The 15,944-nt window shown below is 34.4% G+C and overlaps 1 protein-coding gene and 1 long non-coding RNA gene across 3 annotated transcripts in view; one reads left to right on the top strand and one right to left on the bottom strand.

Annotated features, from left to right (window-relative positions):
- Positions 1–286: 286 nt before the first annotated feature.
- On the bottom strand, positions 287–10,667 carry LOC125652659 (DDB1- and CUL4-associated factor 4-like). Its single transcript, XM_048882014.2, has 5 exons — positions 10,239–10,667; positions 7,942–8,738; positions 3,487–3,654; positions 2,774–2,888; positions 287–2,458 (listed from the first exon to the last, which is right to left on the bottom strand). The coding sequence occupies exons 1-5, from the start codon at positions 10,453–10,455 to the stop codon at positions 2,268–2,270; spliced, it is 1,488 nt and encodes a 495-aa protein (XP_048737971.2). The 5' UTR covers positions 10,456–10,667; the 3' UTR covers positions 287–2,267.
- A 3,538-nt stretch (positions 10,668–14,205) lies between these two features.
- Positions 14,206–15,944, top strand: part of LOC125675171 (uncharacterized) — a 7,997-nt gene continuing 6,258 nt past the window's right edge. The window contains exons 1-2 of one of the 2 annotated variants that reach the window (XR_008802862.1): positions 14,206–14,376; positions 15,358–15,466. This is a non-coding gene — a long non-coding RNA (uncharacterized LOC125675171). Of the gene's footprint in view, positions 14,377–15,354; positions 15,467–15,944 lie in introns of both variants that reach the window. The other variant, XR_008802863.1, reaches the window with a different exon arrangement.

Here is a 15,944-nt window from a genome sequence, read left to right as displayed (position 1 = left end):
TACACGAATTTATAGATTGAATGCACTCATATTTTCGACAAGTCAACTTCCAACTTTTCCGGCTGCCACCCCCCCCCCCCCCCCCCTCCCCCTACTTTGTAAAACGATGTTATGTACCTGATAATGAAGTATGCATATAGCCTTGTAGATTTTTCAAATACCAGTTTAACTATAAAAATATGACAAACCATTTTTGCAAATTGACTAGTTATTAAAACGATAAATGATAATTATATTACTTCTTGACAACTCAATCTTTTTGTTGAATTCAAGAAAACACACCATCACCTACTCAGTTGTTTTAATTAAGAAATGAACACATTTTCTTAACGATGACTAATAGTCTTACATGTAGTATACAGAACTACCTAACAATAGTTAATGTTCAGATGTTGTCAGACAAGTATACACTCTCAATAGTCTAATTCACTGCTAGTTAATACATATTGTCACACACTGTAGATGTTCAGATGTTGTCAGACTTACACTCTCAGTGGTCTAATTCATTGCTTGTTCACACCTTATTAGTTATCACACATTGTAGATGTTCAGATGTTGTCAGACTGTTACACTCTCAGTGGTCTAATTCATTACTTGTTCACATTATTATAGTTATCACACACTGTAGATGTTCAGATGTTGTCAGACTTACACTCTCAGTGGTCTAATTCATTGCTTGTTCACACCTTATTATAGTTATCACACACTGTAGATGTTCAGATGTTGTCAGACTTACACTCTCAGTGGTCTAAGCTTGTTCACACATTATCATAGTTATCACACACTGTAGATGTTCAGATGTTGTCAGACTTACACTCTCAGTGGTCTAATTCATTACTTGTTCACACCTTATTATAGTTATCACACACTGTAGATGTTCAGATGTTGTCAGACTGTTACACTCTCAGTGGTCTAATTCATTACTTGTTCACACATTATCATAGTTATCACACACTGTAGATGTTCAGATGTTGTCAGACTGTTACATTCTCAGTGGTCTAATTCATTGCTTGTTCACACATTATTATAGTTATCACACACTGTAGATGTTCAGATGTTGTCAGACTTACACTCTCAGTGGTCTAATTCATTGCTTGTTCACACCTTATTATAGTTATCACACACTGTAGATGTTCAGATGTTGTCAGACTTACACTCTCAGTGGTCTAAGCTTGTTCACACATTATCATAGTTATCACACACTGTAGATGTTCAGATGTTGTCAGACTGTTACACTCTCAGTGGTCTAATTCATTGCTTGTTCACACATTATTATAGTTATCACACACTGTAGATGTTCAGATGTTGTCAGACTTACACTCTCAGTGGTCTAATTCATTGCTTGTTCACACCTTATTATAGTTATCACACACTGTAGATGTTCAGATGTTGTCAGACTTACACTCTCAGTGGTCTAATTCATTACTTGTTCACATTATTATAGTTATCACACACTGTAGATGTTCAGATGTTGTCAGACTTACACTCTCAGTGGTCTAATTCATTGCTTGTTCACACCTTATTATAGTTATCACACACTGTAGATGTTCAGATGTTGTCAGACTTACACTCTCAGTGGTCTAAGCTTGTTCACACATTATCATAGTTATCACACACTGTAGATGTTCAGATGTTGTCAGACTGTTACACTCTCAGTGGTCTAATTCATTGCTTGTTCACACATTATTATAGTTATCACACACTGTAGATGTTCAGATGTTGTCAGACTTACACTCTCAGTGGTCTAAGCTTGTTCACACCTTATTATAGTTATCACACACTGTAGATGTTCAGATGTTGTCAGACTGTTACACTCTCAGTGGTCTAAGCTTGTTCACACATTATCATAGTTATCACACACTGTAGATGTTCAGATGTTGTCAGACTTACACTCTCAGTGGTCTAAGCTTGTTCACACATTATCATAGTTATCACACACTGTAGATGTTCAGATGTTGTCAGACTTACACTCTCAGTGGTCTAAGCTTGTTCACACATTATCATAGTTATCACACACTGTAGATGTTCAGATGTTGTCAGACTGTTACATTCTCAGTGGTCTAATTCATTACTCGTTCACATTATTATAGTTATCACACACTGTAGATGTTCAGATGTTGTCAGACTTACACTCTCAGTGGTCTAATTCATTGCTTGTTCACACCTTATTATAGTTATCACACACTGTAGATGTTCAGATGTTGTCAGACTTACACTCTCAGTGGTCTAATTTGCTGCTTGTTCACATTTACTGCCACCGAAGATGTTCAGATTTTATACAGATACAACTTGTTGCCCGATCCTAACAACAAAGCAGAGTTGCCAGCTTTGTTTCCCCACCTATCAGAATACAAAACAGCTGGTACACTGGTCGAAGAACATGGAACTGGAGCTGGAATGGTTCTCAAAAGTTTCCCCGAGTCCTTACACCAAAATCTTGTGTAACCTTCTAAATCGCCTAAAATTAAAACACAAAATGGCAAAAAAGATTACAAATTATCACACAGTTCAACGAATATAATCTAATAAAAACATTGCCTATTTTTCTTACTAATACTGAATTAGAAGTAAGGCTGACGGAACATTCACAGAAGTCAGATACATTAAACTAGTCTTGGAACAATGCCATTCACAAATGTCTTTCCTGTGTATACTCTCTAACATACTTTTAAAAATCTAGTGACATTGGTTACAGAAATGTATAAGTTTTACTGTCAATATTCCACAGCATCTGAATTGGAGTGAAATGAAAGACATAAAGTGTGACACTTACATCCATACACTACTCTCTCAGCATCGTCCATATGAATAGGGTTGCGCGTACTTTCGTTCTTCATTCCCCTGTACTCAACTATCACCTTCTGCATCCTAAGATCCCACAGTAAGGCCTTCAAATAAGAAACTAGAGGTTATAAATGATATTTATAAGCTGCCCTTGTCAAGAACGTAGGTCAGATAGACCAAATCTGACCTATGACTTTTGAAAAATTACAAGTCTTTCAATGATATCTGATAATTTCCCTTTCTTTAAAATAGGTGTTACATAACATGTAAAGGGTGTCTTAACATTGCTGCAAACAAAACCCTCCTATGAGAAAAATATTAAAAATATAGTACAATAGCCACAAAATAGCCAGTACTGCTTTCTTGAACATGATTGGTTACATTTGAATTGTATCACCATCATTTATAGATGTTTCAGCATTATGATGCCACAATGATGTTATTGTCCTGTAACAAGATTTTCTACACACAAAAAATGTTGGAATCTAGATATGCACTAGAAATTGTAAGCATTTAACTAACTTCCATTTCAAAGCAACCATTTTAGAACCACTTCTTTCTAACCCCTTTCACGTAAACAGGTGCAGCATGGATATCAATAAATACATTATAATAACATGTTTGCTTTAATGGATTTGCTTTCTTGGAAATACTACTAAGGTTGAATTGGATAACTAAAGATAATTTTGACTGATAACACACATTTCCCAGAGCGTCACTGGCCAAGAGATGGATATCATTGTCTGTTAGTTGTAAACTGGTCACTATTCCTTTCATTCTCAGCTCAGTTAATGTTCGATCTAGATGGCTGCGTGTGTCGTGAGTAAATATGCAACCCTTCGTGTTGCCACTGTACAGGATACAGGGATTCTGTGAAAATAACATACAACCATTTACATCTTTTTTTTAATGTTATATTAATGAATGCAAGGGATAGAATTACACATACAAATTATTAACAAATTTGGTCCAAACAAAAATAAAGATAGGAACCATATTGTGGTTGTTTTACATATATGTAAATCCCATCAAGACGTTTTCACTCCTACTGAGACATCACCAGTTGTAGGTGTCAAAAGTACCACACTTTAGGCCTATTGGTATGCTTCATGCCGCAGCTCAGTGCCGTAACACGTTACAGGGAGGGTTCTTTTACATGTCAATGCTTGCCGCAACATGGGACCTCCGTTTTTAAGGTCATATCCGTAAAACCCATGATTGTCATTTCTAAATGCCTTAAGGAGCAATCACTACCTATATTTACTTCTTAAGTTTGACAAGGCCTTGGCATGAGCGGTGCTCAAAATCACAACTTTCCACTTATTAGTTACTCTCTACTACCACGACCGGTGTGTCGAGAAAGTAAATCACACCAGGCTGTAGTTACAGTGAGACTAAATCACTCTATGAGTTATTCTTCAAAATTTTATTTTTGCATAAATTCTTCAGATCATCTTCCCACAAATTACGGTTCTTGTTAAACAGAAGTATTTAAAGTATGGAATACCTTTAACCATGTGGATTCTGGCATTTACATGAAATATGGCTTTATACACTACTTTTTTTTTAAATTGCAGTTCTGAATGTGCATTCCATGAAGAAAACATGAGAAGAGGAAAAATGGATACTAGATAGTGTTCATTTCTTTGAGTCTCCTACCTGTAAGGTTGTGTTTGGTCAGTTTTACAGATATAAATGGTCCCATTTCTGATATCTCATCGGGAGATAGCAGACAGAATCTTGTCAAAGTAACTTCAAAGGTGACAGTTATCTGGATACTTGAAAATGAAAGTAGAAGGCCAACTGGTGACACAAAAGAGCTACAGCAATACATGCTTAGCACTTTCAAAGTACTAGTACATGTACGAGTGTGAAGTGATGAAATAATCAAAGTATAAAATCACAGCACTGATAAATCCAACAAGGAAATGTATGGAGCGCCAAATTAACATAAACTCAATTATTTGAAGATATCATCAATTCAATTATTGCTCTCTTTAATTGAATTAATGTGCGCATTAAATCAATTATTGCTCTCATCAAATGAATTAATGTGCGCTTCAATTCAATTATTGCTCTCATCAATTGAATTAATGCGCGCATCAATTGAATTAATGAGAGCAATAATTGATTTAATGCACGCATTTATTCAATTATTGCTCTCTTCAAATCAATTGATTCACGCATCAATTGAATTAATGAGAGCAATAATAGATTTGATGCGCGCATTACTTCAATTATTGCTCTCTTCAATTCAATTGATGAGAGCATCAATTTCGTAGAAATTATTGCTCGCAATAATTGATTTAGAGCTCGGTATAAATAATTTGATGATCTCTTTAATTCAATTGAAGATATCTTTAATTATTTACAATGCTTTTGTATAAGGGATTAATGCGCGCATCAATTCTTTTAAAGAGAGCAACAATTCAATTAAAGAGATCATTAATTCAATTGTGGATATGTTGAATTGAAGATGTCTTTAACTATATAGTTGCTCTCTCTAAAAGAATTATTGCTCTCTTCAAATGAATTAAAGATATTATTAATTCAATTGAAGAGAGCAATAATTGAATTAATGCGCGCATTAAATCCATTATTGCTCTCATCAAATGAATTAATGCACGTATCAATTCAATTATTGCTCTCATCAATTGATTTAATGCGTGCATTATATCAATTATTGCTCTCTTCAATTGAATTGTAGCACGCATCAATTCAATTGTTGATATCATTAATTCATTTGAAGATCATTAATTCAATTAAAGCACGCATCAATTCAGCAGAAGAATTAATGCTATCATCAATTCATTTAATGCGCGCAATAACTCAGAATTGAAGATATCATTAATTATTTGAAGAGATCTTTAATTAAATTGTTGCGCGCATCAAATGAATTGATGATATCTTCAAATAATTGAAGATATCTTCAATTATTTGAGTTTATGTTAATTTGGCGCTCCATTAGAAATGAAGGTTTACAAAATAAAAGTTGTAGTGGAGCTTGCTGATGCAGTGCCTGTGTCATCATCACAAACCACGGTTTCGAGTCCACACACACTCCCTCAAATGATGATGGAGAGAATTAATTAGAAGCACCTGTGGGTAACCAACGATGTGCCAGTGTCAGTTCATATAATGTTTGAATTCGTGGTGTCCTTTGATGAACTTGGGAGATCAATGATGTCCCAAATTTGCTCAATAGGGTTCAAATCTGAACTTTGAGCAAGTCATGAGAGTGCCACAACTGACACTGTGCAAAAAATCCTGCAAAGTATGAGAGCATGATGTAGTTTAGCATTGTCATTCCTGAACACTGGCCTTGGTTGAAGATGGTGATTGTCGAAATTAGGCACAACACTTGCAGCAAGAATGTCCCTTTGGAAATTTTGTGTATTATGGTTGTCCCTAACTGTTATAAAATCCAGCTTACAAGTCATAGGAAACAGTCCCACACCATAACAGATCCAACACCAAACAGAATCGTCTCTTCAATCAATATTTCATTCGTGCAGTTCTAGATTGCTGTCATATACTCATTTGTAATATGTAGCAAAAAGCAACTCTGGTTGGACCAATGGACTTTTTCTCCAAGAGGCTAGGTTCCAACATTAGTGAGCTCGACACCATTGCATATGTGCTGCTTTGTAGTTGGATGTAAGCAAAGTTCTCTTTGTGGGTCTTCTTCCAAAATAGCCAAGTGACTTCACTTGATTCTGCACTGTTCTCATTGAAAACAACCAATGTGGCAACCATTTCCTTTTTAGAACTGAGCTATTGGTAAAAATGTTTTGTCCAACCATCCTTCTGATTCCATTATCCTCCCAAACAGATGTTTTATGGGGTCTTCCAGATCTTGCATGATCTTTGACATCATTTGTTAACTGGCACTTTCTGACAATTCTACAGATGGTTGAATGGTAATGACCTACTTGATGACCAATTTGTCTCAATGACATACCTGTTTTCCTCATTCCAATAATCTGCCATTGGATTGCATTTGAGACTTGCAGAGGACACAAAATTTCAATGGGCAACAAAGTAAACCTAATTTGTCAAACTGAACGGGTTAAATAAAGAGCTAAAGCACTGTGTAAAAAACTTGCAATTCTGTTGGAAGTGAATACAATAGTCACACTGACAATTCTCGGCCAACAGAGAGAATAGACAATTGAATACAGGTATATTGTACACAAAGGTACAGACTGAATTGGGTTACTGAATTCAAAATTATTGCTTGGTTTTCAAAAAAAATTTGCAGGGGAGTAACTCTGGAGTTACATTTTTTCCCATTATTAAGTATTTTACCTGTTTAGAGGTTTGCTGAGAAAAGATCAATTCAGCTTTCGGCTCAGGTGAGCTAAAAATGTTTGAAATCTGTATATGAAATAATTACTGGTTAGGTACTGCAATTCATAACAAGAGGCCCATGGGCCACATCACTCACCTGAGTCACCTTGGCCCATATTTAAAGATTTTCCCTACATATTCGTATGTAAAACTTTGATCCTTATTATGGCCCCAACCTACCCCTGGGGGTCATATATAACCATCTGTATAAAGCTGGATTTCTATATCAAAGAATACGGAAGTTCCGAGTTCCCCAAGAGTTATTTCCCTTTGTCGAACTCTTCCGTAAATTATGACGTAAAATATGATGACAGTGGGTACATTTGCTAATTACTATCGTTGTATTATTTCTTAAAAGATGATATCCAGAGTTTCTGAGACCATCCTATCTCAGCTAGGGGAAAGGCAACTTTAGTGAGTTTATGAGTATTGGATAACAAAATGGCTCAAACAAATACTGTTAATTGCCATCTTTCTTTGATAAAAGCGTCACTCATGTAGAAGAGGAAACGAATAATGATTTAATAGCCAATTTGATGATCTTATTCAAACAGATTATGCTTGATATGACCAGAATATATAAACCAGTGATTGATATAAACAAAAGTTACGCTTTTATTACATTAATCGTACGTAATCATTATGTACAATGCCAGTCTACGATATAATGTATACATTGTGTACCCACCATACGTCATAAAATGCGAAAGAGTTCGACAAAGGGAAATAATTTTTGTGTAACTCGGAACTTGCGTATTGGAGGGGATTTTAGGAAGAATGATTTTGTAACAACTGAATCACATTTACCTGATGAGTGAACACTGTGCTGGACACATCACTCCTCTGCGTAAAGATCTCCCACATTCGGCGAGTTTCTACATCTACAAGAAGCGCACCTTTCTCACACCCAGCACTGAACTTCCTGTAGTCAGGGTCCAGGGCACAACACCATATGTATCGCTGACCAATACTGAAGGAATTTGGGGTGCCACACTGGCCTTGGTCTGAGACCTGACAAATGTGAGCTATACTACTTCCATTACCAGAGTAGTAAGGTGCCGAGGTGTACAATATATGAAGTGGCATCGACCTCTTCCTTTCTGTCCAAAACATGCTGGATACACAAACACACTCACTGAGGTAGGACTTTCCAAAATCAATGTCTATTCCACCAGTGTCTGCCATTTTAATGTTTACAATATTAATATGTTTGGCTAAATTACTTTTAAGGTTCCACAATGAAATAAATTTATCATGATTAGAGTTTAAACCAATCATTTTTGGGTGTTCTACAATACCATGAATTGATGGCACAGTAATATTTTGGTTAGGGTTATTATCAATGCACGATATCCTCTTGTGGATGAAATATCTCTGAAACTGGACAGAACCAATATTTCCAATTGCTTGTCTATTCATCAGTTCCAGAAAATGGTGTGCATGTACTTTGTCTGTCTGCTTGTTCAGACTTTCTATTCTTTTTACTTCTTGTGCTTTCTTCTCCATATTCTGCTTTGTTACAGTGTATCCAAGGCTGGAAAATTGGTTAGGTTGGATTTTGAAGTATTTTTTTTTCTTTGGGTCATAATAGAACCCTGGTATTTGTAAATAAGTTAAAGAAAAAAATTGAATGAAATAGACACATGTACTGTATTTGCCTTATTTTCGCTGTAGTTTACTTTTACAGCCATATGGCTCAAACCATAATTTATTATTTTTTTTAAAACTGCATAAAAATGAACAAGAATATCATGAAATCAATTAAAAGAACTTCCAAGTGATATCATGTATGCACGTTTAACATGATGTTCAGTCAGATGTTTGCATTTTGTGTGTGTGTGTTTAGGTTGAATGTACAACAGTATACCTAATATTTCGTTCCATGTTTTAAAAAAAGAACTGCAATTTTTGCCTTTTAAAAAATGTATGTATTCAATTATATCATCTTGTTTGCTTTCAATATAATTATCCTTCACTTAAATAAATGTAGACTAATAATTAAGCCATAATTTCAGGATGGGTGGGGGTGGGCGTCATTCAAATCATAGCTCTTAGAACTTACTGGTATAATAAACTACAATCTGAAAGGGATTTAACCAATTAATCATTCAAACTGGATACATCCAATAATGAGCCAAATTCATAAGCAGATTTAATATTTTAAAATATATACATGTAATTTATGTTTTAATTCAAACTGATAGTATATAGTAGATACTACCTATCAATATTAGGCCTATATAATAGCTATGTGATTGGTTAACTGTCCAAAGTCATTATTATAATTAATTATGATATTGCATTCCATTTCTTGCTTTATTATACTTTCATGTAATTTAGTCGAATCTGATTGGTCGAGAAGCATTTAAAATAACTGATTTTTACCCTTTTAGAACAAAATTTATCCACACCCTTTTGGGTGTTAATATCTAGCAAACAGTACCAATACTTAACAATGTTGCTAGTATAAAAACCATCACATGCACACAGAGTGTATGGTTCATTGTAGATTGCTAGATAACATACACGGTAAAATGGATGTTTGCGAGTCCTATCAAATTTACATTACCTGCAGTTGCAAATAAGAAGATAAAGATAATATATATATTCCCATTCTAATGCAATTTTGAATTTCGTTTCATGTTTATATCTTATTTCGATGAGTTTAGCTTCTTTAATAATTGCATGTTTTGTGATTTACGTTGTTAACGCTCATCATGTTTTTGCATCATTCTACTGCGACATCACAATCAAATGATTTCTGTCTCATTAATGGTCAGTTAAACACAGGAGTTTGAAATTTTCTCAATAAAGTCAATAAAATTCACTTGATGGACTTATAAGTCATGAGCTAACGCACATAGCTCATGGTTTAGTCAATCTAGTGAATTTTATTGACTTTATTGAGAAAATTTCAAACTCCTGTGCTTTAACTCCCTCAAACCTCAATGTTTTGCTTTGTTGTATATCTAATAAATGTTTGACACTCAGTGGTCCTATAATAAAACAAATTGTGTCTTGGATGACAATGGCTTTCTCGGGGTGAAAATTTTCAATGTTACCCTCAACTAATCATAATTTATCTTATAGTACTGAAAGGATATCACAATCTGCAGCAGTAGATCTTCCTGCATCATTGGCGATGGCATCGTTCCTGCATCCTGGCACAGAGTCTGAGTGAGACTGAGACTGAGAGTCAGTCTTCGAAAGGCCCGACTCTCTTTTATTATGCCATTTTCTCCTTCCCCTTCCTCTTTTTCTGTTGAAAGGTTCCTGTCGTTCGGATGTTTTCCATTCTGATTTTGAATGTCTTGGTTTCATGTCGAAGAATAACTAGTCTAGCCTTACTAATAAGAGACTCGGTGTCTACTTTCTGTTCGATACTACTTTCATTTTTAGTCTGGTTCCCGAGGCTTTCCGCATGCACAATCGGAAAGCTTCGGAATCAGGTTACTTTCCTAATATTTGCACAACCGCATTCTGAATAATTCATACTGTTGCACGCGCGGCCCGGCGTACGTCGCGTCAAATCTTACATGGTTTAGACAAATATCTGTACTAGGCCTACAAGAAATGTTTTTTAATTAAAAGCGCATACATGCTTTTCTTTCATTCTTCTTTAGACCTATACCCGCCCTTTGACACCCACCTTTTTTTAATGTGTTTTGAAAGAAGGATAGAAAAGAAAAATATTTTAAAAAAATAAACAAAGAGCCCATGGGCCACATCGCTCACCTGAGTTACTTTGGCCCTGTCATGGTTCAGCTGTGTTGATTTTTAAAAGACTTTTTTCATCAATCTTTAATCCCATGAAAAATGTTGACCCCATATTGTGGCCCCAACCTAGTCAAAACTTTAACCCAACTGATCAACACAGAGATGCATCAACACTAATATTCATAACTAGCATGATCTTGTTGTCCTGGATAGAACCAAGGTCATAGATCATGATATGAAATGAAATACCTTGCATGCCATAAGAAATATATATATATACAAAATATGTAAACTATAAAATTTTAAGGTATTCAATGCATAACGACCATATTTCATAAATAGTAAATGGATGGTGGGATTTTTAAATCATGGTATCATTTTGAATGGTTCATCAACTAAAATAATCCACCATAGGAATTTTTTAAATTTTGTTTACTGCTTGATTTATTTGACCTAGAACATGATTTTAAAACATAGTCTATGGAAAGAGTATGTTTTATTAAAATATCTTTAACAGAAATTATACAAATCTCTTGGTAGAAAGTTACACTATCTCTTTATGGAAATATGAAATAAAGTTAATCCTTTACCGCACACATTTTTGGAAAATTAGATTTTTCTTAATTTTACAAAGGGAAGATAACTCTTCAAAAAAGTATCCAGTGCAATTTGCCAGTCATGTGAATTTCATCTACTTCTCTTTTATCATTATCTAACGATAAACATTTTTGTTGATTTAAATCCTTCAAAATTGTTCATTGTCCTTTAGTTACACATTGAATGCCTTAATATAGTTCAGGAGATATTGAATACGTCAAAATTTTATTAAAAGTAAGTCAAACTTCCAGGTCCAGGTCTATGGAGCGCCAAATTAACATAAACTCAAATAATTGAAGATATCTTCAATTATTTAAAGATATCATCAATTCATTTGATGCGCGCAACAATTTAATTAAAGATCTCTTCAAATAATTAATGATATCTTCAATTCTGAATTATTGCGCGCATTAATTGAATTGATGAAAGCATTAATTCTTCTGCTGAATTGACGCGCGCTTCTTTTGAATTAATGATCTCTTCAAATGAATTAATGATATCAACAATTGAATTGATGTGCGCTACAATTCAATTGAAGAGAGCGATAATTGATATAATGCACGAATTAAATCAATTGATGAGAGCAATAATTGAATTTATGCGTGCATTAATTCATTTGATGAGAGCAATAATGGATTTAATGCGCGCATTAATTCAATTATTGCTCTCTTCAATTGAATTAATGATATCTTTAATTCATTTGAAGAGAGCAATAATTCTTTTAGAGAGAGAGAGCAACTATATGATTAAAGATATCAACATATCCACAATTGAATTAATGATATCTTTATATATTGAATTGTTGCTCTCTTTAAAAGAATTGATGCGTGCATTAATTCCTTATACAAAAGCACTGTAAATGAATTAAAGATATCTTCAATTGAATTAATTATAGAGATCATCAGATTATTTATACCGAGCTCTAAATTAATTATTGCGAGCAATATTTCTACTAAATTGACGCTCTCATCAAATGAATTGAAGAGAGCAATAATTGAATTAATTCGCGCATCAAATCTATTATTGCTCTCATTAATTCAATTGATGCGCGCATCAATTAAATTGAAGAGAGCAATAATTGAATTAATGCGCGCATCAAATCAATTATTGCTCTCATTAATTCAATTGATGCGCGCATTAATTCAATTGATGAGAGCAACTGATGAGAGCAATAATTGATTTAATGTGCGCATCAAATATATTATTGCTCTCATTAATTCAATTGATTCGCGCATCAATTGAATTGAAGAGAGCAATAATTGAATTAATGCGCGCATCAAATCAATTATTGCTCTCATTAATTCAATTGATGCGCGCATTAATTCAATTGATGAGAGCAACTGATGAGAGCAATAATTGATTTAATGTGCGCATCAAATATATTATTGCTCTCATTAATTCAATTGATTCGCGCATCAATTGAATTGAAGAGAGCAATAATTGAATTAATGCATGCATTAAATCAATTATTGCTCTCATTAATCCAACTGATGCGCGCATTAATTCATTTGATGAGAGCAGTAATTGATTTAATGCGCTCATTAATTCAGATAAAGAGAGCAATAATTGAATTGATGATATCTTCAAATAATTGAAGATATCTTCAATTATTTGAGTTTATGTTAATTTGGCGCTCCATATATTTCAAGGATTTATATACAAAATATAAAAGCTTTACTTTAAATAGTTTAGGAGATATCGATTGATTTAGGTCAGATTTTTTAAAGAAAGTGTGTCAATGTCACAAGTTTAAATACGATTATATCACAAGGTCTTGTCATATCTATATACAAAATATGGAAGCCCTACATTGAATAGTCTGAAGATATTTAACAGGTTATGTTTTCTTAAAAGTAGGTCAAATTTCAAGGTTAAGGGTCATAGGATGAAAAATTTGATAAAATGTCTTGCCATAACAATTCTATATACAAAATACCTTAAATAGTTCAGAAGATATTGAATAGGTCAGGTTCATTTTATGAAGTAGGTCAAACTTCAAAGTCAAAAGATCAAACACACCATTGTGCACAAGATTTTACCATAAAGAATCTAGATACAAATTTGAAAACCCCACCTAAAATAGTTCTGGATATATCTAATAGCTTATGTTTTCTTAAAATTAAGTCAAACTCCAATTTCAAGGTTACAAGGTCAAAGGTCAAAGGTCATGATATGAAATGAAAGGTTTTGCCATAAGAAATATATATATCGGTATACAGTGTATGAAATAAATAGTTCAAGGCATATTGCATAGGTCAGATTTTTATCTAAACTTAAAAGTAGGTCAAACTTCCAGGTCAAAAGATCACACACCATTGCATCACATGAAAAGTCTTGCCGTAAAGAATGTATATACACAAAATATGCTCTAGCTTAGATAGTTCAAGATATATTTTTAAAGATGTTTCCCATTTATCACCATATAACACTTTGACCCCCTAAAGTTGCCCCATCCTATACCCTCGGAAAACATGGACTGTACAAACTTGGATCTACTCTATGTTAGGGAGCTTTCATATAAATTGGAATTTTTCTGGTCCAGTGAATCCTGAGAAAATTTTAATAGATTTTTCAAACATACTCGCATGTAATTTTTTTTATCCCCTATTGTGGTCCCATCCCACACCGGTTAACGCTATTTGGTACCGCTTGCAGGGCGGCGACCACGAGTTACCTGCCCCTATACAATGAGTTAATTGCCCCTGTATTTCAGTTCAGTTGTACTTAAAATAGGCTAACTCTTGCGCAAAAAAAGATAGAAAATATCAAATATGGGAAAGCGGGACGATAGACCAAACATATCTACGAAGAGACCGTTGGTGCCGGAAATATCTCTGTCTTTAGTAGTGTCCGCGAGGTATATTAATTTATAAAACATGAGATATTAGTACCATATTGCCCGGGAATCAAAAGATTTTTGCAAGATCGGTAAGTATATTCAATATAGGCTAAACAAGCACAAGGCCAGGGCACGTGGTAAGTCATTCCGCAGCGCAGGAATGACCAAAACTAGCCTACTACGGTACCATTTACAGAAATTACCAAAAAAATGACAAAAATTACCGAGAGAGGAGCTAAAATTACCTCAGTAATACATGACATCTACTATCATATTCACATTAAAAATTTTGGTCCCTCCTTTGACGACTTCAATAATTTTTAATTTCGGTCATATCTTTGGTATTTTCTGTGAACGTTTGTAATTTCGGACATTATATGTAACAATCCTACTATTCATTCCACAATGAAGGCCAGTGGGCCTAGATTTTTAATTTGATACACGTATAAACTTGACACTGCGCAAGTTACGTCACGGAATGCAGTATAGGGGAGGAGAAAATATTTGGCTGGACCAGGAGTCGAACCTAGGATCCCTGCATTACTAGTCAGGTGCTCTAACCACTGAGCTATCCAGGTCGATATCCACGGTCCGTGTAGCCCTAACTACTAAATTCCTCCCTTTAATTTGTTTTTGCCGTCGAAGACACACAACCCAGATTCATTTCACCCCTGGCAGGACGAGTAGTCACGGCACCAACTGGTAAAATCTTGCACAGAGGTCCCTAGGTTCAATTCCCGATCCAGCCACAAATTTTCTCCGTGTATGTCTATCTGAGACTGAGTTGGAAAATTACGGTATCTTCATAGTGACAAACTAATGAAAATATTGATCAAATTCGACTGGTCAAGGACTGTTAATATAAATAAATTTGAAACATTGGTCATTGTAATGATTGGTTTCATGTTATGCTAAGCTTGTGTTTCAAGACAAGGCTGTCTTTGTTGGTGATGATACTGATGTATATATTTAGAAACAAGTAATGCTTTGATTTTGATTACAGGTGTGGTCTTTTAAAAAAATTAATGCATGGCAAGGTTGATAGTGAGACTAATAAATTCTTTCAGCAGAATTCAGCTAGACACACAAAAAAAAAGACAATCACTACAGCCTTCCAAGAAGATGGACTGCCTCACAATAGTTTCCTTGAGGACTGTCTTGAAATATCCAGAGTTTAAGGTATGCATTTTGTACACCATGAAAATCAGCTTATAGTTTAGCTGTTATCTAATTAGAGGGAATTTTCAATAGGGACTGGGTCTTTTCATTTGCTGGACCCTTATGTAACAATGACACTGTTCTTCCACCCCTGTTAGATCCACTATAACTTTAAGGAAAATAATTGGATCATCCTGTCCCACCAATATGCACATCTACAAATGAGAATGAAGCATTGCACAAAGTTTCAAGACTATCCGATAAGCCATATAGGAGAAGTGTTCACAAGATTTTGTGACAGACAGAAAGACAGATGAAGTACAAAAACTATGTCTCCCCCTGGAAGAGGGGAGACATAATTAGAATTTTTTTTAGACAGAAAGGAATGAGATCTCTGATACAGATTTTGCTATGAATATATATCATGTTTTGCTGAGTGAAAACATTTTTTTCTTCTCTTTTATTTATACGTATCTAAGCACAAAGTAATTAATACTTT

This window comes from Ostrea edulis, chromosome 5 (genome assembly GCF_947568905.1).
Source record: "Ostrea edulis chromosome 5, xbOstEdul1.1, whole genome shotgun sequence".
NCBI lineage: Eukaryota > Metazoa > Mollusca > Bivalvia > Ostreida > Ostreidae > Ostrea > Ostrea edulis.
Note: the sequence above shows the minus strand (reverse complement) of the source record. Positions and strands in the feature narration are given on the sequence as shown.

Bases quoted from the DNA above. Each gene is read 5' to 3' on its own strand.
- LOC125652659 (XM_048882014.2), bottom strand. From the start codon at position 10,455: ATGAAACCAAGACATTCAAAATCAGAATGGAAAACATCCGAACGACAG. The intron at 3,655-7,941 runs GTAAATGTGATT...TTATTTTCACAG, and splicing joins GCACAGTGTTCACTCATCAG to AATCCCTGTATCCTGTACAG. The intron at 2,889-3,486 runs GTGTGTTATCAG...TCTTATTTGAAG, and splicing joins CCAGTGACGCTCTGGGAAAT to GCCTTACTGTGGGATCTTAG.